Source organism: Colius striatus, chromosome 20 (genome assembly GCF_028858725.1).
Source record: "Colius striatus isolate bColStr4 chromosome 20, bColStr4.1.hap1, whole genome shotgun sequence".
Taxonomy (NCBI): Eukaryota; Metazoa; Chordata; class Aves; order Coliiformes; family Coliidae; genus Colius; species Colius striatus.
In genome coordinates, this window is record NC_084778.1 from 8,681,936 (window position 1) to 8,705,091 (window position 23,156).

At 44.7% G+C, this 23,156-nt stretch overlaps 1 protein-coding gene across 11 annotated transcripts in view; it reads left to right on the plus strand.

Annotated features, from left to right (window-relative positions):
* TYW1B (tRNA-yW synthesizing protein 1 homolog B) overlaps positions 1-23,156 on the plus strand; it is an 82,618-nt gene that overhangs the window by 16,512 nt on the left and 42,950 nt on the right. For all 11 annotated transcript variants that reach the window (XM_062012267.1, XM_062012268.1, XM_062012264.1 and 8 more), the window contains 5 exons: positions 4,268-4,320; positions 6,980-7,098; positions 13,295-13,404; positions 15,126-15,303; positions 19,196-19,331. In XM_062012267.1, coding sequence (XP_061868251.1) covers positions 4,268-4,320; positions 6,980-7,098; positions 13,295-13,404; positions 15,126-15,303; positions 19,196-19,331 — 596 coding nt within the window. The remainder of the gene's footprint in view (positions 1-4,267; positions 4,321-6,979; positions 7,099-13,294; positions 13,405-15,125; positions 15,304-19,195; positions 19,332-23,156) is intronic.

A 23,156-nucleotide genomic window follows, 5' to 3' on the forward strand; every position in this document is an offset into this window, starting at 1 on the left:
TGGTGTCTCTGCTACCACAGGAAGAATTTTGCTGCAATCCAGCTGGATTGGTTGGTATTTACTGGTTAAGCAAGCCTACATCTTAGCACCAGGTGTCCAGGATACCCCTGTTTTACTTGTATCCAGAGGCAAGGAGTATTAGCAGACTGCTTGTGTCTGCAGTAGTATGGGCTGTTTCAGTAACTGCTCACTTTCATGCTTGGACTTCATAGTTGACAAAGATATGTTTTGATCTATGTTTTTTCAGTGTGTATGGGTAATAAAGAGAAAAATATTGAAGACTGGGCTTTTCAAGTGCTCACCAACCTTATTTGAGATTAGGTTGGTAAAAGTACTTGGCAGCTTTTGCTGAAGTTTCCAGAGTCTGCAGCTCTGAGCTCTCCTGACCACCTCAACCTGGTTCACTGTGCTGAACTTTTTGTGTGTCCAGCCTTTGGAAACGAGATCCACTGTGCAAAGACGTTACACAGAGGTTGGTGCTGCTGAATGTAGCTGCAGGCTGTGTGCTGAAATGCTTGCACGCATCTCTAGTGCTTGATGCAGCCATTCAACTCCAGGTGGCACCAGCAGCTCGCAGCTGGCTCAGGGAGTAGTGACACCGATGCAGTCCCCAAAGGTACCACAGAATTCAGAGACTGGCCATAGGAAGATTAAAAATTAGTTTGCAAAATAGCAAATGATTCTTGGTAAGCAGAATGAGTACAAGAAGCAAAACTAGGCACAGGTAAGCCAACTAAACTTTCTTGGAGTTCCTTTGAAAATGTCTTTATAAATAACCAGCAAATCCACAGCTAAAGGGGAAGAATCCAGGAAGCAGAAGACACTGAAGTCCCACAGTAAGTGAGCTGCCAGGAGCTGGTGGTGAGCTCACTGCTGTACTACTTTGCTGGCACACATGTAGCAGCTTATCAGGCACAGAGTTGATGGTGAAAGCCTGATTTTGCAGGTCTGATTCTTCCCTCGTGGGGTTACTGGTAAAAATACCCCATGTATAATGGAGGAAAAGAAGCATAAATGCATCTATATTTGAAGTGCACCTCTTTTATTTACATTTTAGAAGGACTTTGGAGAGTATTGGTCTTTGAAATTGTCTTAAGTTGGAACAAAATACAGGATATATTGACACATGAGTAAAACTTGCTGTCCTTTCTTGATAATGTGACACTCTCCCCAAACAAGAGGACAGGTTATACAAGTGGAAATAGAGAGAAAGATATTGCCTTGAATGACTGAAAAAGAGCAACTCATTAAACCACACACAGTGTCAGGAATGAGATTGGATGTTTCTCCTACGAAGCTTGGGCAATCTGAAACTGCCCTGCCCAGATTCCACTTATTTCTACCTTTATATGAACCATGAATGTATTTTGAACAGTTTCCTTCTTTCACCAGTGGTATTTCTTGCTTTTTCTTATTTTTCTAGCTTTAGTCAGGAAATTCTCTTTTGGGTGGTGACTCAGGTGCAACAGTTGTGTTACAGTTTTGAAGGTGGCTCTTAAACTGGTGGTGATGGATTACTGCTGTATCTCTGACCTTCAGCTCTGGCTCTTTTGAACTCCACTTTTGCAGAACAGCAGGAGGCTGGAGATGGTTTTTTTTTTTCCCCTGTAAACGTTCTCCTAGTGTGGAGTTTCCCTTTCTGCACCGAGTTTCAGCTTTAACATGTAACTATTGCTTCAAACCAGAAGGCTTTTATTTAAGAAGATTGCTTGACAGAACCACGCTGGTTTGTCAACTGTATATTACTCTTATTGGAAGAAAAGCTGTCTGTGAAGCACAGCGTGACATCAGGTTGGTTTTTAGATGCTTATGATGACTGCACTCTTGGAGGAGGATGGCTACATCATCTTTCTTGTACCTTTTGGGGATTTTCAGCCACTGATCTGTTTCATTCTTTCAGAATGAAATCTATTGCTTTGTACTTTCAAAGTCTTCTGTTGCAGAAAGCTTTTGGTGCTGTAGAGATGTGAACTGGAAGATGTCTTTGAGTTTTCTTCTGGACATTTTGCCACGTTGAGATAGCTGGCACTCTGCAGTTCTGATATGGAGAATTGTACTGAGAAATGGAAAAAAGAAGGCTGAGACTGTGCTGGTTGACAACAGCAAAGAAGCTGTATTACAGGCAGGGGAGTGCAGCACCTTTTCAATGCTGCTGAAGAAATCCTGCAACAACAAATTCCAGCAGTGCAGGGAGGCCTCAGTTGAGGTTAGACCTTGTTGGACAAGCCTGTTTGCAAAGAAATGCTGAAGAAATAGGCAACATAGACCCAGGGAGGGAGAGATGATGTGATGAAGCAAATGCAGTTGTGTGTCCATGGCTGTGCCTCTGACAAGTGTCAGCCAGAGTTGACACAATGTCTTCTGGTTCTCATCCAGTCTTAGATAAAGGTATCCTCCATATTGCATGTGGCTTTGAAGTTTCAGTTCAATGTCAGAAGTGCTGGTCAGGGTTACACAGATATGCTCTCCAGGAGAGGATTGGATGATCTGCTATGTGAAATACTGAGGATTGTTGGCTTGCAGCAATTCTTTCTTCCTTACTGTCTTGGGGTTTATTCATTTAGGGAGGAAAATGTTGGAATATTATCCATTCTCACAGAGCTGGAGAGGGAGCTCAGGGAGCAGCCTGATGTTGGAGTCCCCAAAGCCTTATTTAATCTGGTAATCAGCCACTTTGTCATCTAGTAGGAGGTCCCCACTGCTTGCTCCTGACAGCTACGTCCCCTGTGCTGGCCCAAGTGTTTGTACAGTCTCCTGGAGAGTTACCTTGGTGAGCACATCAGGCTAAAATTGTGTATGTCCAAATGTCTCACCAAGGTTAGAGCTGGTGTGAGGAGACAGGAGCAGACCTCAGGTCAAGAAGTGGAGATTGTGCAGATCTCTGCTGGGTTTAACTGGCAGGGTAGGTGGATCAGCACGAGCTAGGTGCTGCATGATTCCTTGTTAGCCATGTGTGTCTAACCAACATTTTTAGCTGGTGCAGCTGTTGTGGCATCACCTATCAGTGTAGTTCCTGGCTGGCCTGGTGTCCTTGGAGGTGTGGAAGACTCTGGGATGCAGTTGCAGTCTGCTGGGATCTTGCCATGCAAGAGGCACATGGTGGCACACAAGCTGGGCAGGGTACCTGTGCTGCTTTTTGTTGTAGGAGGTGAAAGCCAGCTCTTCTGCTTAGCAGAGGCTTATTTTTACCTGTTAAGGCCATGCTGGTTGGCAAGAAGGACACTTGATACCTAAAATCTGATTTTTCTCTTGGAAGTGTTAATAGAAACATCAGCTTAAAGCAATTAGTTGAGACACACTGGGTCTGGGGACAGCCAGGCCACTGACACACAAATGCTACTGTGTGAATGACACAGTGATGCTTCTCAAATCCCTCTTACTTTTTTATGCTGATTTCGAAGTGACTTCTAATCCTTCAGACATATTGGTCTCTAAGCACTGTTTTTCAAAGAGGAAAGTAACCAACTCAAGCAATTTGGGTAGTAATTGTACTTAGTGCTTAATGAACCTTGTGGAATTAATCCTCCTGGACCAATCCATTTACATGAAACTGTGTTGATCTTGGCTGGGGAACAGGGAAGTGATGTGAAACCAACTATCTTGGCATGGAGGAGCAGGGCCCCCACTCTGACTCCACCACAGCCAGTGGAGAGGAAATGGGTGAAGCTGTCAAGTTGGGGTTCAAGCTAAGCCATGCATTTCAGTTCTCTTCCTCTGCCCTTCCAGCTTCACTATGAATCAAATGTTCTTCAGGCTTGGCCAGACCTTCCAAGGAGCAGTGGTTTTTAGGTCTCCTTGGTTCTGGGGAAGTGCCTGTTGTAGGGTGATGGCCTAGGGCCAGGGACATGCTTCTGGTTCCTCATCCTGCTCCCTCCCATGTGCTGTCCCTTTGTGTCAGGGAGATGTCCATATCACTGGGGTAGCCCTGTTGGTCTGCCATCCTGTTATGTGGAGAGCTATTCTGCCCCTCTCCTTGTTGGTTCAAACAAGCCTGAGCAATATAAATAAAACTGCTGTGACAAGCAACTGTCTCCAGGTGGCCCAAGTGCCTTGGGTGACCATGGCCTTAGCTCTGATGTGTGGGCTCTCAGAATCAAATGGAGGGTGCTGTGAGTGGGCCCATAGATCTTGCTGCTCACCTTTGGGCCAATTGGGAAGAGCAGCCTTGAGACTGATGCCTAAAAATTTGGTGTACCTGTTAGTATGTTTTTTGTGTACTGATTATTGCAGGTTCAAAATGAACTGTGATTTCTGTGTTTGTTTTCAGGCTACAGACTGATCGGTGGCCATTCTGGGGTGAAGCTCTGCCGCTGGACAAAGGTATGCCATCCTTTCCACTTGATAAACTAACACAGGAAAAAACCCACATCAAACTAGAGACTTTCAGGTATTCCAATTTCCAGATGGAATGCCCCTTAAAAATGGGATACTGCTTGCATAAAACCAAATTGAATCTTCCAAGATTCATTTCAAGCTATTAAAATCCCACTGCAAAGAGTGAGAATGTGACTGTGGCAAAGAGCTGGGAACATCATTTTTTGTTGTTGTTCCTGTTATTCTACTGTCTGCTAAAATATCTCCTGCCTACTGAAATGTACAGCAAGAGCAGAGCACTGCAGGGAAATGTGGGGAGGTAATGTCACTGGTGTGTAGTCTTCTGAAACAGATAACCCAAGTCTGTCACAACCCTCAGATGGGCACAGAGGGGCCCCTGAACCTGTGGTTCTGTGACTGCTGGACCTGGACTGTGACAGTCTGTGCTTCTCCACTGGTTTCAGCAGTTGTCTAGGTGGATGTAGATAGTGGGGTGATGGTCACTGGGTGGTGCTAGGACTTGTTAGGAATCACTCTGTGAGGAGGGATGTGTGTGTAGAGTTGTGCATAATATCTCTGTGTGTGTACACACACATACAGATGAGAAATCATCCTCCCAGCCCTAGGGTTGTGTCCAGTAGGCTGTGTAAGCCAGGACTTCAAGTAGTTTGCAGACTCCCAGCAGAGACAGAGAGGACAAGCTCCAGCCACTTCAGAATGTTTGTTGTTTCAGCTGTGCATTGCAAGTCCCTGAGAAGCTCAGAAGTTAAAAGCTGATCTATGCTGTTCCATGTTTGGGGAGTGCATTTGGTAGAACAGTGGTACTAAAGCCTTCAGCATTTGTGGGATGAGAACTGATGGGAGTTGTCACCCCATGAGAATGCCAGCACACCTCTAATTCTTGTGCTATGGCAGTGTCAGTTCTTTGGTCTCCCAGCTCTTTTTTTTCTGCTGCATGATTAACTCTGTTTATTTTGAAAAGAGCTCTTTGAATGGGCAATCACCAAAGTGGGTGCTGCAGCAAGGCTTTCTTACTGCAGTGCCTGGAATCAATGAGCTGTTTCAATAAAAGACCTGTTCTCCTGAGGGGTTTGAAGAGCCCAGTGCTGTATTGTCATGAATGTTTGGAAGACTGGTCCTGCTGATGCTTCTGCTGTTCACTCTTACAAATATTTCTCTGTTCTGTTGTTTTTAGTGTCAGAAAATGCCATGAAATGTTTAAAGATGAAACTTGTCAAACTTTGTCAATGCTGTGACAGAGAGAAAGCCAGAGAACCTATTTTTATTCAAGAACCAGAATTTCAAGCAGCACTGTAAAGCCATTTCATAAAATAAATAGCAGCTCTGTGTGCTTAGATAGGACCATGCTATTTTTAGCTTAAGCAGGAATTGAATGTAAAGTGTTCTAATAAATAGAGCTGAAACTGGTTACAGGCAGTGGCTTTGATTCAGATTCATACCAGTGTCTGAATATGTTCAGGAGGCTTGTTTGAGATGTTTATCAGCAGAAAGCAGGAGCAGGGTAGAAGGATTAGTGTTAAGTAAAGTTTCAGAGTGCTATCTCAGATCAAAATGATCGTGTTCTGACATATTCTGCAAAAGAGCATAAACCCTGACAGTTTTAGGAAGAGTCTGTTGATTTGCCTGTCTTGTGAAATTCAAACTATAACTTGGCTCTCCTAGAGTTTGTGACTCTCCATGTGGAATCTCTGTTGCTTGAGGAATGGGTAGAGTTAAACCATTTTGTTTAATAATCCAACTGTATAACCAGACTGTGTGTATGCCAAGGGTAACCTGTGTATTCTTTCCCTATTGCTCAGTGGAGACTCTCTTTTTGAATCACCAGGACTCTCCAGGTAGAGGGAAGTAGATTAACAGCTACTGTGTCATATTTAAAAGTTTTCTCTTGAGAATAGTCAATATTCTCTCTAATTTATTATTATTGAACTGAGCTAATGAAAGACAAGCTTTGCCCAAGCACCTTGCATGCTGAACAGGAGTTAAGTCCCAGAGGAGGGCTGCTGTGTGGCTCTGCTGTGGAGGAGAGCACAGCATCCTGCAGGAGCTGCTGACTGGTGTCAATGAGGGTTTCTGAGGTCAGGGTATTTATTTAATTTAGTGCTAGAAGATACAGTCTACTAGACAAATGGAAAGAATTGAGTGTTCTGTGGAGGGCAGCCTTGAAATTGATCCTCATTACTCTTTAGTGAGCTTTTACAATAATATTTCTTGCAGCTTAAATGGTTTCACCTGCTTTCTTTTGTGGCCTGATTCAGTGGGGAGCCTCAGAAAGCTGCTGTTACGCTGTCGTGCTGCAAATGAGTTACTGGTGATGGGGAGTTTTCCCTCCTCTAAGAGTTGCAAACTTTACATCATAAATGCCTTTTTTCTCTAAGGTTTATTTTTCTGTGAGGATTTATATAAACAGTCACACCCTCTCCTGGTCTGTGTGCTGGGAATTCCTTACAGCAGTCTGCATGTCACTGCTCAGAGCCGCTCTGCAGCCCTGACCTCGCTCGCAGAGGCTGTCACAGCTGACTTTGAACACTCAAGTTACTGCAGATACACTCAGGGAGCAGACTTTAAGCTATTGCACTCAAATTTGGTTACAAATGGTGTGTTTTTAACTCTCTTGCTGTTTCTTTGTGTCTGTCTCTGCTGGTAGTCGATGCTTCGAGGCCGAGGAGGCTGCTACAAGCACACGTTTTATGGCATTGAGAGCCACCGCTGCATGGAGGCCACACCGAGCCTGGCCTGTGCCAACAAATGTGTCTTCTGCTGGAGGTAAAATCCTGAGCCAGTTTTGCTTTGGAATAGGGTCTATGTTCTACTCTGTCCCAGTCTTCCTCAAACCCAGGGCAGTGTTACTTGTGTACCCTTTTCACTTAGAAATTGAAGGAGGGAGGGTTTGGAAGGGAGCAGCATTTCTCCTGCTTGTACTTCTCCCCTTCTGAGAGCTGTGGAGCCTGTGGGTCAGGGATGGTAGGAGGTCAGTTGGATGGGTGGCTGAAGAGGATCTGAGGGCTCCCCAGTGCCACCTCCACTAGAGTTGTGTCCCACGCAACCAGCTCTTGAGCCTCAGCAAGTTCAGAATAGCTGGGGAGCAGTGGACGGAGGAATCAGGGAGGCTGAAGACAGACACCTTTCCATCTGCTGCTCTCCAATTCCCACTGACACCTGAGCTGAGCACTTGGTAGAGATTTGGTTCCCTCAGGAGATCACTGAGATTCCCTATGGCTACTGGTGCTCTGGAGAACATGAACTGGCTCATGTTGTGCAAAGCCACCAAGATGCTAAGAGATGTATCTTGGGTTTGAAATGGGACCATTTTTCTTAAGGTACCTTCACTCCCACCAATTCAGCAGCATTCTCAGTGAGTGAAAAGTGATGATGGTAACTGTTGCCTTCTTAAACCAATAGCTAATAAATTACTTGCCATTTTAGTCAGTGAAATGACCCCTTTTCTCAGAGGAATTACACTGGTGTCAATTCTCTAAAAGAAATGAGTTTGCCTGGATCTGAACCCTGAGCTGCTCCAGCACTGCTCACTCACCAAAATGACTGGGCTTCCAAGGGAGGCATTTGCTGGGCTGGGGGAGTGCAGGATGGGATGGATGAGAGACTGAGAGGCTCAGCAGAAATAAAAGCAGTGACATGAAAGTGTACTGAGTGGGAAGATGTGGAGGTTATTCTTTTGCCTTCTCCTTTGCTAGGTAATTCAAACCATGGGGGCTGCACTTCCTTTGGTGTTTTGCCTTCCCCAGGAGCTGGCTGCCCATAACACTCAACCCATCCCTAAGCCTGTGTGTCCAGCATCCCAATATTGCCATGCAAAACCAGGCAAATTTCTGAGTACCACTCTGTCTTTCATTGTCTTTAAGTCTTAATAATGCAACTTTTTCATGAGAATATTTAAATGCTGGTGTCAGTGCAAAAGGACTGCTGTAACTTTGACAGCACTTTGAAGCTGTCTCCCATGTTAAGTGTAGGTGTTAGATACTGGTCATCCTGTTAACTTTGCATTTGGGAGTCTATTCCAAAATGTTAATTGATGCTCTGGATGGGTTTTCATTATACCCTGGCTTGCACATTAAACATGCCACTCTCTGTGCATTTTTACTGCTTTTCTTCAGAGTAATCTAATCACTGGGACAAAAAAGTGTACTGTTCATGTCTTGTTTCCTTCTGTAGGCTGTCAGTGGTGCCTTTAGATCTGCATGGTGACTATAGTGGTAGGAAGGAGGTTGCCATGCTTGTTATTGTCCCTATGCAGAAGGTACATCATGAACAGCAAATGGAAAACATTATCATGGTCATAATGAGGCATTTTGTTCCCAGTGTTACACTGCAGACCATTAACACCATTCCTCTTCAAAATGACCCAGCTCAGTATTTCTGAGCAGCAGCAGCAGCCTGTGTCTGGTGTATGGGGCTGAGTCAGGGGAGCCATGCAAGTGTAAGCTGGGAAATGCAGTAATTGGGATAAAGCACCGTGAGATGCATTCTGTGTGCCTCTAACTCATCACCCTCTAACTGTCGTTTGTCACTTTTAAGGGGAATCCTGGAAACAGTAGCCCTAATGATAACAAATGTTAGAATGCTTATTTTGCTCATGGTAACAACCTGAATGCAAAGAAACAGCTTTCCAGGGGACTGTGCTGAAAAACGTTCTCATTTACTTGCCTTTTGCAGGTGAAATGGGTTGCAGTTGTTGAATTCTTCCATACTGCAGCACTCTCTTGTCTCCTCAGACCTCTGTCATGTTGGAAGACTTAAAGCTCAGTTTAAGACTTATCCCAAGGCTTGCTTTTTGTACACCTTGAGCTTGCCACAAACCAGAATTGCTGCTGAAAAGAAGCCTTCTTCACTTGGATTGCTTTTTCAGGTCCTTTTCTTGGGCTGCTGCAGCCTTTGAGTGGCTGTGAGCTCTGCTGGTCAGATTCAGCTTTGGAACCTACCACACCTTGCAGACTGTTAATCATGTGAGACTAAATGTAGCATTGCAGGCAGTGGTGGCTGGGTAGGGTAAGTCTGTTACCTTATTAGCAGTTACCATCTGTGCTGTTGGAGACATATGAAGCAATAGTTTTGATCTACTGTTGGCAAAATGTTTTTATCCAGGTTTTCTGCCTTGCTGGTCTCATCCTGCAGCTCTGTACACTCAGTTGCAGATAAGACTGCTGTGATTCTTTTTCTCTCTTGATCTCTTCTTTCAGGCTTTTGACATTTGTAGAGTCTGCCAATGTTTCCAACTGCATAACCACTGCAGCTCTCCCAGGATTGCTGAGAAAAAGACCAAGGAGCCTGTTTGCTTTTTCTTCCTTACTTTGGCAAGAAATGCTGTAGTTCAGCTGCTTTCCCTGACTTGGATATCATTGCAGTTGGCTGGTCATGACTGACACTTTTTGGCCCTGAACCATGGGTGGAGCCAGCATCCAAACACCCTCAAAGAGGGGTGAACAATGTACCGTGACTCTGCACTGGACATCTTCCTTCTCCCTGGCAGATACCAAACCTGCCATACCAGTGTGACTGCTGGCTTGTGCTTCCCTGCCTCTGCTGTTGGAGAGCTCACCAAGAGGTCAATGATGCAGGTTTATGATGTGGCAGCTTCTTTGGAGGACAAGAAACAGATGGTTTGCTCTGTTACCCCCCACAGTGCAGAAGACACTGTGTTGAACTCCTGAGTCTGCATCAAGGACACAGGGGTCTGTTTTAAATCAGTTTAAGTACTCCTCACAAGCTTTCAACTCGTTGCTAGTGCCTCTGATGCTGTCAGCCAACTCATCCAGCACGCTCTAGGACAGGGCAAACTATCCTATTGCAAACATTTCACTTAGATTAAACAGCTCTAAGCTGTCCTCTTCCTTTTCCAATCTGGGTTCTTCCCATTGCCATCAGGAGAAGGCAGAAGAAAGAGTGCAAACAGGTTTCTTGTCATCAGAGAAACATGGAACACTCTTTGCTTGTGCATTGGACAAGCTTTTTTTCTTGGTCTTCCCCTTACTCTTTAGATCATTATAGGGAAAGTTCTTGTTAGCCCTTTTCTATGTCCTTTGCTAGTTTATATTGGATTCTTTTTGCCTTGACCTTTCTGACTATGACCCTGTGTTCTTATGCTCTTCCTTTTATTTTTAGCTGGAGGATTGCAAAGTTGCAGAAGAGCCTGTGATTCTGCCAGAGTGGTTTCTTGTTAGTCTTCATATCCTTGAGATTTATTGTCATAGTTTGCACTTTTACCTTAACAGAGTCTAAAAACCTGCCAGTTCTCCTGAACTGCTTTGCCCTTAAACTCTCCCTGGGATCTTGCCCACCACTTCTCAGGGTTCAGTGAAATCTGTTTTCTGAACTCTCTTGTTTTTATTCTGTTTTCTCTGTCGTCCCTTCCTGGGACCCACCTGCTCTGTCCTTTCATGATCCACCAGTGTTTCCTCACCTTCATGTTCCCCACATCGATCCCCAGTTGATCACTGGAGTCAGTGATACTCTATACCCATGCTGCATTTGCCCTCAGTGTTTCTTGAAAGAATTCATAACACTTAGCATTGCTTGCAGAAGGGAGCAACCATTTTAAGATTGTGTAAAGCAAAAGCTGATTTATTGAAGGAAAACACAAGGGATTGGGGAGAGGGATGTGCTGCCCCATTGAAAAATGCACCTTCACCAAGCTCTGACTGACTGCCAGCAACACTGTGATAATGCTGGCAAATAATACTGGTAGATGAAAGGTGTGAGAAGGCAAGGGAGGATGGACTGGCAGCAGTATTGTTCACCAGGGAAGAGCAGGAGCAAGCTGGGCCCTACCCATCATGTTCTATGCTGTCTTACATTGCTCTGTGGTGGTCAGGTGCTGTGGCAGTGAGGGATGATCCCTGAAGGATCAAATCAAACCTATTTCATGCCTTGAATCTCTTAATAAATTAAAGGTTTTTCTGGTGTGTGTGCTTTTGGGTGGCCAGGTGATCATGCAAAGAGTCAAAGCCTGCAGGGCAATGGGAAAGAGACAGTGAAATAGTCTCCTCTGTGCCAGGGACTGAAACAATCCCATCAGCCCAATACATCCCCCCTATTGGAGGAGAAACTTCTTTTGCCTGGTTTGTTTATTAAAGTTAGAATGTGCTACAATTCAGGAACAGTAATAATTAATAACTGTCCAGTGTGCATCAGGACCATATTGATTCTGTGTCAGCTTGCCCTGTGAAATGTACAAGATACAAGTGCTGTAGCTCTATGCAATTTATTTATAATATATATTGATAAATGCCTTTTGGAGTTGGCAGTCAGGAAGGAAAGGGGAGGGAGGAATTTAGAAAGCAAAGCTGTTGTAGCTTAAAGGATGTTTGAGGAGATGAGAAAGAGATTCAAACACTGCTCTCAAACTACTTCATCCACTTCAAAAGCAACATTTGGGCCAAAGGGCTGGTTTATTGATGCCAGGTGTAGAATTTGTGTGTGTTAGCACTGTCAAAGTGTGGAGCTGCAGGTCTTTCTCACTTGAGGAGGCCAATGGGAGTTATTTTCCTGAGAAAGTGCTTTGCTCTGTTTTTTCTCCCTTAGTTATGTGTCCTGTCCTACTGCTCTTGTAGCTGGAAGGCTGAATACAGCAGGTATCTTCAGTCCTCCTGGTGACTGACTTCCAGGGATGATGGAGAGTGGTAGAGGAAACAGAGATCAGCTGGTCAGAAAACAGGCTTTCAGGAGTATGTCTATTAATTGAACTCATTTTCTTGTCTAGAGCTTTGCTAATCTATTAGTGCTGATTTGAAAGGCACTGCAAAATGGGCCACTCTTCTATCTGTAAATTATTCTAAGAGCTACAGTAGAACTGATAGGAGAAAAGTGGAGGAGCTTTTGCAGCAGACCTTGGAAAAAAAACCCAGAAGTTGGGGAGAAAACAAAGAGGTGAAAGGACAGAAATTCACTGATTTTTCTTAGGATGATACTTAAAGGCTGAATTGTCCCTGTTTGCCAGAAAGTCCCTTTGGCAGGGAGGCCTGTACAGGCTTTCTCTGGGTTCTGGTTGTCCAGGTGTGAGCATGGTGACCACCCTGCTAGTTGTTTATAATATTTCATTTACTGGTCAGGAGGCATTTTTTTCCAGATGGACTGAATGTCTTTGTAGCATCCTCTTATGCTAATAAAATAAGGAATGGGGAGAAACTCCAGAAGCCTTCCAGGTGCATGAGTGGATTTGCCTGGATAGGCATTTTGTGTTTAACTGTGGGTGTACAGTGGTCCTTTTTGGGTAGGCAAGGTCAGCTTCCCACCCCCATGTGGCACAAGCTGTCCTGCAGATGGTCAATATTTTTATCCTGTAATCTGCTTGGCTCAGAAATCAACATTTGATGTTGGTTTTTTGCATCTGAGTTTCAGTAATGCAGTAGCCAGCAGACCTCAACAACGATGGGAGGCTCATCTAAAGTAACTCTGGGTGATCAACCAGCTCCACCAGCAATGCAGCTCTGGTATACTGCAGACTTCACAGAGTTTGAAGGAATCTGTTCTCATCTGTCTTGTTACTAGAGCATTACACAAAGATTGGATTAGAAACAAATCCTGTTGCCCTTAGGGTGGCACTTGGTACCTTCACAATGGAACCAAAAGTGGCTCGGGGCCTTCCTTTTCTAGTGCTCTGCACAGCTGTGGTCAGAAGAGGAGGCAGAACTGATTCTCCTGTCTCTATAGAGGTCTTTCTTGCTGCAGACTGTCATTTTAGCCTAGAAACCTTTTGCCTGTGATTCAAAATAGGTATGTTAAGTTTAATATAAACTGCAAGATCCATTCTTCTTTCTGGAAGACCAGAGCCTAGAAGGAGAAGGGTATGAGAGCAGTGGTCAAAGAGGACATCTGAAGGTTGCATCAGAAGCAGGATATTGCTGAGAGTTTCTTGTTGCTTTCATTATTAAACAATACCAAAGTTCCCAAGGTGACAGATGGGCCTTTCCCTGTGTGTTAGAACAGCTCTGTCTCTTTCCTTCAGGCATCACACCAATCCAGTGGGCACAGAGTGGCGATGGAAGATGGACCAACCTGAAATGATCTTGCAGGAGGCTATTGAGAACCATCAGAATATGATCAAGCAGTTCAAGGGTAACTTCTCCCAATTCCTCCCCAGTCTTGGGTGCATGCTCTGCTGACACCTGAGCTGGACAGGAGCTGAGAGCTCTGCACCACTGCCTCACGCAGAGGCTTCTCGAGTTCTTACAGCTCCAAGCTCTGGTGCCTGTGTGGGACCTGCTGCATGCCATACTAAATCTGCCCAGGCTCCAACTTGCTGGAGTTCATTGACAGGAGGCTCATCCCCAGGAGCAGAGGTTGAGTGCTGTAGTGATGTGGCTGCCAAAAGAGTAGGAGAGAGTTCAGGCGCTCCCTGGGATAGCCCCTAATCCTGTTTAATTTATCTGTGTCTGGCTTGTGATTTGTATGGTCAAATGGTTGTGTGTAAAACCCCTGCTCTCCTCTGGACTGTATTTACCATATGCCAGGCTGGCTGTAAACTGCTTTCAGAAAGTTACTCTGAAACTCCATGTGATGGAGTATTTTCCTGTCTGCTTGCAGAGCTGTCAGGGTAATCACCAGAGTCCAAGTGCGAGATGCTGCGAGAGAGAAATTCATTCAACAAGTGACTTACAGTAGTTTCAGGGACACAAAAGTTAGTCCTTTAATCTCAGTGTGATGGGTTTGATGGTTTGGTTTGTTTTTTCAAGTGAAGTTCTCGTTTCATACTGTCGAGTTTCTGCAGAACAGCCGTTAGTCCTGTCGCTCACTCAGGCCGGAGCCTGCCTGGCTTCAAACACTGAGCTTGGCTCTGATGGCCAAGCAGCTTTTCTATGTGAGGCTGAAGCAATAGCCACAAACACCTCTTTTTATCTTGGCTTTGCAGTGTAGCATGTAATGTGCTGTACTGCTTGAGTTCCAGCGTCTAGGCAACAAGAGGTGAGCTGAGGACCAGCTTTCAAGCTGAAGTCTTTGTGTTTTTTTGAAGCAGACCAACCCCCCACCTAAACCCTCGGATACGATTCGAGTACATCAAGGCACGTCAAGCAAATGTGAAGTGACACATCTGGAACAAAAGCTTGTTTGTAGTCAGATGATTTCATACAGGGTCTTGAGCACTTGGTTGGCTATGGATGAGCTGGAGGAGCATTTGCCTCTCCCCTGCACACCCCCTGGGTATAACAAGTGTGACTCAGATTGGTTAAACCTGCAGACAGCATTTTCACGTGGATGCTACAGTTGGGCTCCTTGTGCTTTTCACTTTGTTCTGAAATGCTTCTCGCTCCTCAGGACCATGTCATGTGTTGGGTTTTCTTTTTGAACACATCCTCTATGGAGCTGTGTTTCATGTGGCTGTCAGGGTGGATTCAGACCTGGTGATTAGTGCTCTGCATGGTGAAGAGTGTCCAACTCTTCTGACGAGATGGTCTTGATGGGGCTGGGGGCCCAAGGGAGGTCAGCAGTGGAGACAGACTAACCTGATTTTCTTTAAGATGCCTGCTTGAAGTGGCATTAAACTGGCTCTTGAGTTTCTATCTCAGCATTCAGGTAGCATTGTTGAGGTCTTAGCAATGGAAAGCTCAAGTTTTACTAGAAAATTGCTTGCAGCAGTGAGCAGGGCACACACAGACCCAGGCACTGTGTCTGGCCATACGCTGTTCCGTGGGCTCCTGAGCTGGCTCAGTGGGCGCTGCCTGTGCCCCGGTCTCTCTGGTTCAGGAAGGCTCCAAGTGGTTTTGCTCAGTCTTCCTTGAGCCAGGGTGTGTGATGTGGGAGGGGGTTTGGTTGATTTAAGCCTGTTTTGCCTCTTGCAGGTGTGTCGGGAGTGAAGGCAGATCGCTTTGAGGAAGCCCTGGCAGTGAAGCACTGTGCCCTGTCCCTGGTGGGAGAGCCCATCATGTACCCTGACATCAACCGCTTCGTGAAGCTCCTGCACCAGCACAGCATCTCTAGTTTCCTGGTTACAAATGCACAGTTCCCAGATGAAATTAGGTGAGGAGATATTTCACCTAACTCTTACTAAAACATTTGAGTGCTGACTTGTGTTTTAATTCTGTTTTTTATCTCTCATCAGAGTCAGCTCTGCATGAGCACTGGCAACAATAAAACCCACTTGGCATCTGTTTGATTTGAACCTTAATCTATCTGTGCTCTTCCTTGTTTCTTTCACCAAGTTTGATTTTTCTCTTCTGTGTCTTTCAAGAGAAGTGTGATTACTTCTGAGAGTGAAGGGAATGTAATGCAGCACCTCCCAGAGGTGTGAGGGAAGAGCAGCAAGTGAGCTATGTTTTCTTCTTAGGGACATTGATAACTGGTGTGAGTGTTTCTGACAGCTAGAGCAGGAGATCGAACTCATAAATTGCCCTTCTGAGTGCTTCTCTTGTAGTGTGATCTTTGTTGTAACTCTGTAAGGGCACAAACCAAAGCTCTGACCAGCCCAGCATCTCCAGTTTTTAACTTGACTCTGAGGCACTTGAGCTCAGCATTCAAAAGGTTTTAATGAACTCTAAAAGAGTCTTTACAAATGCAAAGAACCCCCATTCCTGGTGTGTTTAAACATCCAGCTGCTTCTATTGAACTACAGGGCATGCAGCAGGGACACACAGGGTGCTGAGAGCCCTGTGGATGCCTCAGCCAACAGCACTGCCCCAGCCCAGCCTGGGGGCTGTGTGTGCACCTCGAGCTGTGCCCAGGGTGGCTTTGATGCATCACTTAGTTTGTCCTTTGAGCTCAGTGCCTCTGTGTGTTAGCACTTGATGGTAGAGCTTCCTCTTTGCTTCCTTCTCGTGGTCTGGATGTGGCAGTGGGGGGAGAGGAGGGCATGCAATTTTTGAGTGAGTAATTATACACTACAAAGGCATTCCAAATGATTGAATAATTGTGTAATCAAGTTACTTTAAGTCATGTATTATGTGCCTGATAGACAGAAATTGCTCTTTCCTAAAAATAGCATTTTAAAAAGAGAGCACATGCTATATTTTGAAGCTGCATTTCTTAGGATCTGTTGAATGTTTTTATAAGGAAACAAAAAGTGATGAAATGCTAGTCTTGCTGTCTTAAAAATGGCATCTGATCTTTGGCTCATCAAAGCAAATGATTTACTTAATAAGGGAACTGAAGTGTGCACCAAAAGCACTTTTCTACTGTCAGCAGAGGGGAGCTGTAGTCCCAAAAGTTAATCCTAAAATAGGCAGCATGACCTCTGGCATTCAGCATGTGAAGGGGGAGCGTGGCCTGGGCTGTACCTAAGTTGTGGCCTGGGCTGTACCTAAGTTGTGGCCTGGGCTGTACCTAAGTTGTGGCCTGGGCTGTACCTAAGTACCTAAGAGAGGGGCTGTCTGGCTCTGCAGAGCCCCTGGCTGCCTCTCCAGCATGCTGCTGCCCATGCTTCTGTTCTTCCTTCTCTTGTATTCACACTGTGGCTTCACCTGCCTCCGTGTTTCCATGGCACACATGTGTCTTCATAAGTGAAGGAGGTTTTAAAGCACATGAGCTCATATTGACCAGTTACTGGGCTCTAGTCTTCTTCTTCCTCACATTTCTGATTAGTGACTGTGACCAAGAACCCTTATGTATGTGCATTTCTCAGCATCAATAGTAATGAGCAGATGCTTGTCATTGCTCACAAGCAAATGCTGGTTTTTATTGGTGTTTCTGTTCATTGTATCATTGACTTGGCTGTGTCCTGTCTGGCTGCTGAAGCACCTCATGGCTGGTGGCCTGAGGTCAGTGTATTGCTCTTGAGCTGTGCTGTGCTACTTTGTCATGATTTCTGCCCAAGTTCTTATGTGGTAAATGCCATGAATTTAATTTCCTGGATGTGACCTCAGCTGTCTAGGCTAGCTTGGAAATTACAACCCAAAAATTAAGGAGGAATGTTGGAAAATCCATCCTAGTACCATGCAAATAGATTTCCTTTTAGCTGTAAAATGTAGCTGTGTTCCAGGAACACCAGTTTGTGCTCTAGTTTTCCCTGATGCTGTCTGGACCATGGCTGCCCTTCCTCCTTGTTTCCCTTTGGCAGAGCATGCATAACATCCATTGGGCTCCAGTCCCAGCTGTGACACAGACCTGTGGACCACTCTGTTTTGGAGCAATGTGGGGCAGAAATCCCCTGGGATCTCCTCCAGTTCTTTAATTTTCTCCATTTTAACAGTGAGTGGCTCTTGCCTGTCCTTGGGATTGGAATCTTCAGAGAAGAGATGATTTTTCCCAGCTCATGTTTTGAAAAATGCTTATACCACCTTTAGTGGGGCCCCTTTAATTAGGCAAATACAGCATTGAATACTTCTGTCCACTTACACCTAGAACATTGGGTCATTTTTGAAGACTGAGGCTTTGGGCTGCAAGTCCAGACAAGCTTGTTTACAAAATCAGGACTTTTAAAACCTAACATGTTAAACTTGTTCTGGGCTAAACACATACAGAGAGAACATGTTCAGAGAGGTTGTTTGAGTGTCTGTGTTAAGTGGATTTCTCTTTGCATCAGAATCACAGAATCGTTGTGGTTGGAAAAGACCTTTAAGATCATTGAGTCCAACCCCTCACCTCACACTGCCAAGCCTAATTTAACATATTTTATTTCACTGGAGCTTTTAGATTTTGTGCCTCATTTCCCTGGACAACCTATGTTTAAAAATCCATTTTTTAATAAGGCCTAAAGTGTACACTAAGGGCTCTGCTTGGTCTGATTCTGAACAGTTCTTGCCACTGTCACCTTCAGGGAGGACAGGGGCTTGGTGTATTTTTAGGTGTCACTGTTTGGCAGCTGAACAATAGTTTCTAATTTCTTCTCATCTCCTATAAAGAAGCAAATCAAGCTGGGACTGGAGCCTGCTCATTAACAGACTTCACAAAAAACACTTGCAAAATGTTGTCCTAAAACTGTTCAGAGCTGAAGAGTTACATGGTGCAATTAGGATGCTGCTGTTTCATCCTCGGGACCCCAGGGTGGAAGATGGCACAAGGGGTGGATGTGTGTTACTCTCACTGGCTTTGTCAGTTTTGTCTGTGAGGAGGGTGCTTGTTTTAGCTTGTTCCTCTTAATGCCCTTCATTATCCCTTTGCTAATGGACCACAGCCTTGCTGTTCCTCCTTTATACCCTTGAGGTCTGTGGAAGGGATTAGACTCAACCCAGGCTCTTCACACAGTGGAGGAGGCTTAATCTTTTTAGAAGTTATGAGTGTTGGGCTCACAGATGCTGTGCTCACTGGTGGTGTGTGACCAGAAAGGCTATGCTGCAGGGTTTGTATGAAAAAGGCCTTGGAAGTGGAGGGAGTTGTGCTTGGTTTTATTTTCTAACTAGCTTTAATTTCCCTTCAAAAACATATTTAACTGTTGATGCCAGCTGCAGGTCAGGTAAGTTCAACGTTTCCAGCAGTAGAACCTGGCTGAATTATGGCTGCATTTCTATTGAAGGAGATTATTTTTCCACAGGCCAGGACAAATAGAAGTTGAAGGAAGGGTTGAGCTTTATGGTTTTTAACCATGGCAGCTGTGGTGAGCAGTAGCCTTCCAGTCCCTCACCTGAACCCCTGTCTGCCTGCTTTGGGAAACCTTTCTGGAGCTTAGAGCTACAGCAAAGTGAAATATATTCCAGTTCAATGAGGAGAAGGTAATTAAAGTGTCAGCTGAGGCCTCTGAATGTGAAGTTCTTAGCTTCAGGGTGTATTATTTGTTGAAGGTAGGTTGTAACATCTTGCTCTTAAGATGATGTTCCCTAGGCAAAGAACCACCACTGGACTTGAGAGTAGTCTTCCCTCCAAATATCATATAGTTCCTGTAACTACTGGACCAGTATGGTGGCTCATGTGTGCTTTGGTAGGAAAACACAAATTCAGCTACCAGTAATGTCTGAAAACAACAATTCTCTTCACTCCCCAGGAACCTTGTGCCAGTAACACAGCTGTATGTCAGCGTGGATGCCAGCACCAAAGAAAGCCTGAAGAGAATTGATCGTCCCCTCTTCAAGGATTTCTGGCAGAGGTTTCTAGACAGTTTAAAGGCCTTGTCTGAAAAGGTACCCAGTTAAGAATATATTTTAAGACCTCCTTTTTTCTTCCTTCAGCACTTTACCTTATTGGGACAAACAAAGAAGACTTGAGAGACTTAAGATGGACTGTGGAGTGGGTTCTGGGTGTGTTGGGAGCATAGTTACATGTTTTGTACATTAAGATATATGAAATGCAGTAAGTTTGATCAGTTCTCCATGTGGGGAGAAGCTTAATGGTAAAAGGAGTGCAGAATGTGTGTCAAATGGGACAGTAAACTCTGTTGTGAATATAAGGTGCTGTAAGAGGTGAAGGGATTCTAAAATAAGAGATTTCCTAATGAAGCATTTACACTGAAAGCAACTGCTGAAGGCAAACTGGAAATTCAGGGAAGCCTGGGGAGAGTCATGAATCCTCAGGTGGCACTTGGCACTGGTTCATTGCAGTACATGAAGGACATTAAAGTGTGTGTGCTGGAGTGTACTAGCTCTGATCACTCTCCTGCTACATAGAAATCTGCTTATTTCTGGAAGATTTACTCAAAACAGTCTATCTGAGCATAACAGTAAGAGTGACCCTTTACTCTGTTAGTGGTTTCTGTCCACCTGAGGCAGCTGGACAGTGACCTGAAGGCCTGTGGGATCATGGCTGCTGCTGTCAGCTCAGAGCTTGGTCTACCATGGAGCAGTTTTTGTAGTAATGAATGAAGTACTTACAGTCCTAGCATCACATGAATTAATAAGAATAATGCTCATGAGCATGTCTTCCCTCTCTTATTTACTGATACTGTGCTCTGATGGAAGCAAGTACTTATGTTTAGCAATTTGACAGAAGGTGACATGTTACCTGCTGAGATAAACAGACAAGAGACACTTATTTGAATAATGAGTGTTCTGCCTTTTGAGATGACAATATTGGGCCATTTTCTGCCAAATGTGCTTCCATGTAGATCTGGGAGACTCAGTGTAATTGAGTGACAATTTCTTCTGCAAAGGCACGTGAGTGGTTTGCTCAAGCTGTTTGTGAGTGTGCTGGCTGATCTCCTTAAGCAAAATCTCAGGGTTACCTTTGAGCTTGCTGAAATCAGGTCCAAACTTACCAAGTTGTCTGTGTGAGCAGAGGAGGCTGTGGAATGAAGGGGAGGGAAAATACAGAAGGCAAGAATTATTGCAAAAGTCTTTTGGGAGCTTGCTTTTGCCCATCATTTCTTCCCTTCTGCCTCTCCTGACCCTGGGTAGCTACAGTTCATTTATTGTTGTGTGTTGTCAGAAATTTCCTTGCAAAGAATTGAAGGTGAAAGTATTGGCAAGTCTGTCCATACAGCTAAAAATACTCTGGTCAAGGTGAAGAGAAGGGGGAAAAAGAAGCTCAACTAGCAGGTACATTTTCTCCTCAAAGCAACTGCACTTTGAAGGGTCCTTGAAACACTGGTAACACAAGAGACAATTAACAGTTGATCCTGTTGGCAACATGCTGTTCTGCCAGCCTCTGCTCAGCTGCACACTGCATCACCACACATGGGGGACAGCAAGAAGTCTTGGGGAACGTGCCATTTCTTAAGTTTTTCACATGATTCTTGTACCCAGAATTATCTTGAACTGCTTCTGGGCAAAAGCCCCTTTCCATTTTCCCTCTGAGCACATTGCCTGGTGCTCATGTGTGATGTTAAGCACAGTTCTGTAGGACTGTGATGAATGGAAGGTGGTGAAAGTGCATGTTGATTCTTAAGCAGTACAGCTTCTGTTTCAGAATAGGTGGGGAGGTGCTGATGCATTGTGTTGGGGAAGTGATGCTAATGTATCTGGAAACAAAACAAAAGTCCCATATTTTCACACTGCCTGACAAAGCATCCAGGCTTATTCACTTCTCCTGAGCCTCAGACAGGCTGGCATTGCAGCTGAGGTGAGTCACTGCTAATAAGAACCAGGGGTAGATTTCATCTGTGCACATTCTGAAAAATAAAAATGGGCAAAGAGAGTTTGTACAGGCACAAGTTGTGCCTTGCTGTGCTTGCCACCGTGGCGGTTGGCAAGTGCTGCTCTTGCAGTTAGCCTGCTTGATTGTTTTGCTGGCTGCCCCTGGGGCCATGCTCAGTGCTGCAGGGATGGAGAGGCAGACAGGGCCTGCTGCAAAACATTGATAATCCAGACAGACAAATGGGAGAAAGAAGTGAGGCTATCCTCTCTGAGTGCCACCAAAAAGAGGTTAATTCTTGTTAAAAATAGAAATGGAAGGGCCTGGACAAATAGACAGAGTCCAAATCCATTGCCTTAGTGAGGTGGTTATGCTGATAATGGATTTCACTATTTTACCTGAAGTTCTGCACAAACTTCTTGAGCCTCTTATAAAGGAGTGAATTTAACAATGAATTGTCCCCAGTGTGATTTGACAGCATCATGCAGCATGTTGGTGATCAGTTGCTGTAGCATGTTCAATGGAAGTTCAGGAATAAAAGAGAAACATCTTTCTGTAGCAAACAGCAAGAAACTCCCCTTCTTTATTCATTGAGGTGATCTTGATGGGAAATTTTCTATGCTGAGAAATGTTTGAGAGAAGTGTTTATGTTAAATAGCAGGTAGACTCTCAGAAGGCTCCATTGTTTCTTGTCATGTGTCTTGTGCCCTCCAAATTAAATTGAGAGGAAAAAGACGTTGATATGTGCAAATTTAGAATGTGCCCTTTCCAGACATCACATTTGAGAAGTCTTGACTTGGCCTCTGACAGTCTTGAGTTCGTAAGAACAATTGAGAGGTGACTTGACTTTGATAGATAAGTGCTTGGAGGAAGCACTGAGGAAAGGTTGTCCTTATTTTCCTCCTAAGGGAGAGAAATATCTGTTCCAGTGGTTAGAAGGTATTCCTACCAGCCAGTGTTGTTTCATAATGCTACATCCAAATGAGATGTCAGGTACAAATTAGTAATGAGAGTCCAGAAGCTCAGGATGGAAGAAGCAGGTTTTCCATCTCTTGAAGTTCTATGACCAAGTTGATGCTTTTTTAAATCCCATTAACCAAACCTGTGCTGTCTGAGCAAGAAAAGAAGGAACTGATGTTCTGTGAGCTCTCATCCACCAGTGATCAGACTTGTGGTGCATTTGTGCTTTGACTTTGTGCTGTTTCCCTCAGTGTTATTAAACCAGACTCAGAAACTTTGAAAACTGTTTGTTATTATCATCCATAAATCACCAAATGTTTTCCCAAGCAATAGGGAGGTCAATGGAGACAAATGGGAATTCCCCACTGAGCTGCTGATGGATGCAGTGGGGATGCAGTGACCCAGTCTGGCTAAAAGAGCTCACAGGTTTCTACTCAAGCACAGTGAAACATAAGTGGGGAAAAGGTGCTGCTGGACACACTGACAGAACAAGCCTGGTTTGTGGTTCAGTGTTACCTTGCCACATCTCTGAGTGTGCTTTTCCTACACCTGTTGAGAGAGTGAGACAACTTTTTGAAGGAAAATGCTTTCTGCTCCATTGGATGTTCATGGCCTTGATGACCACTGGGCAAAAGGTCCCTGGTGTCACTTGTGTGCTCTGGATCTTCTTGACCTAATGGTGATGAATTGTGTTGAGTCTGCTCGATACGCTGTTCCTTACCAGCACTTGCTGTGCTGCCAGGCCCAAGGTGGCACTGCTCAACTGCTTTAACTTTCAGAGGACGAGTGCCAATGTTCTCTTAAACAGATTGAAGCCATGCACAAAGTAAACTGGGCTAAAAACCCTTTAGGTTAATGGATGTTGTGGCACTGCAGGAACTGATGATGAAGCAGAACCTTATCCTTCCTGTCCTTCGAGCAGGGTCACTAAAAGCAAAAGAAACAGCTTAGTTGTGCTTTCTGGAGTTCAGTTAGACCTG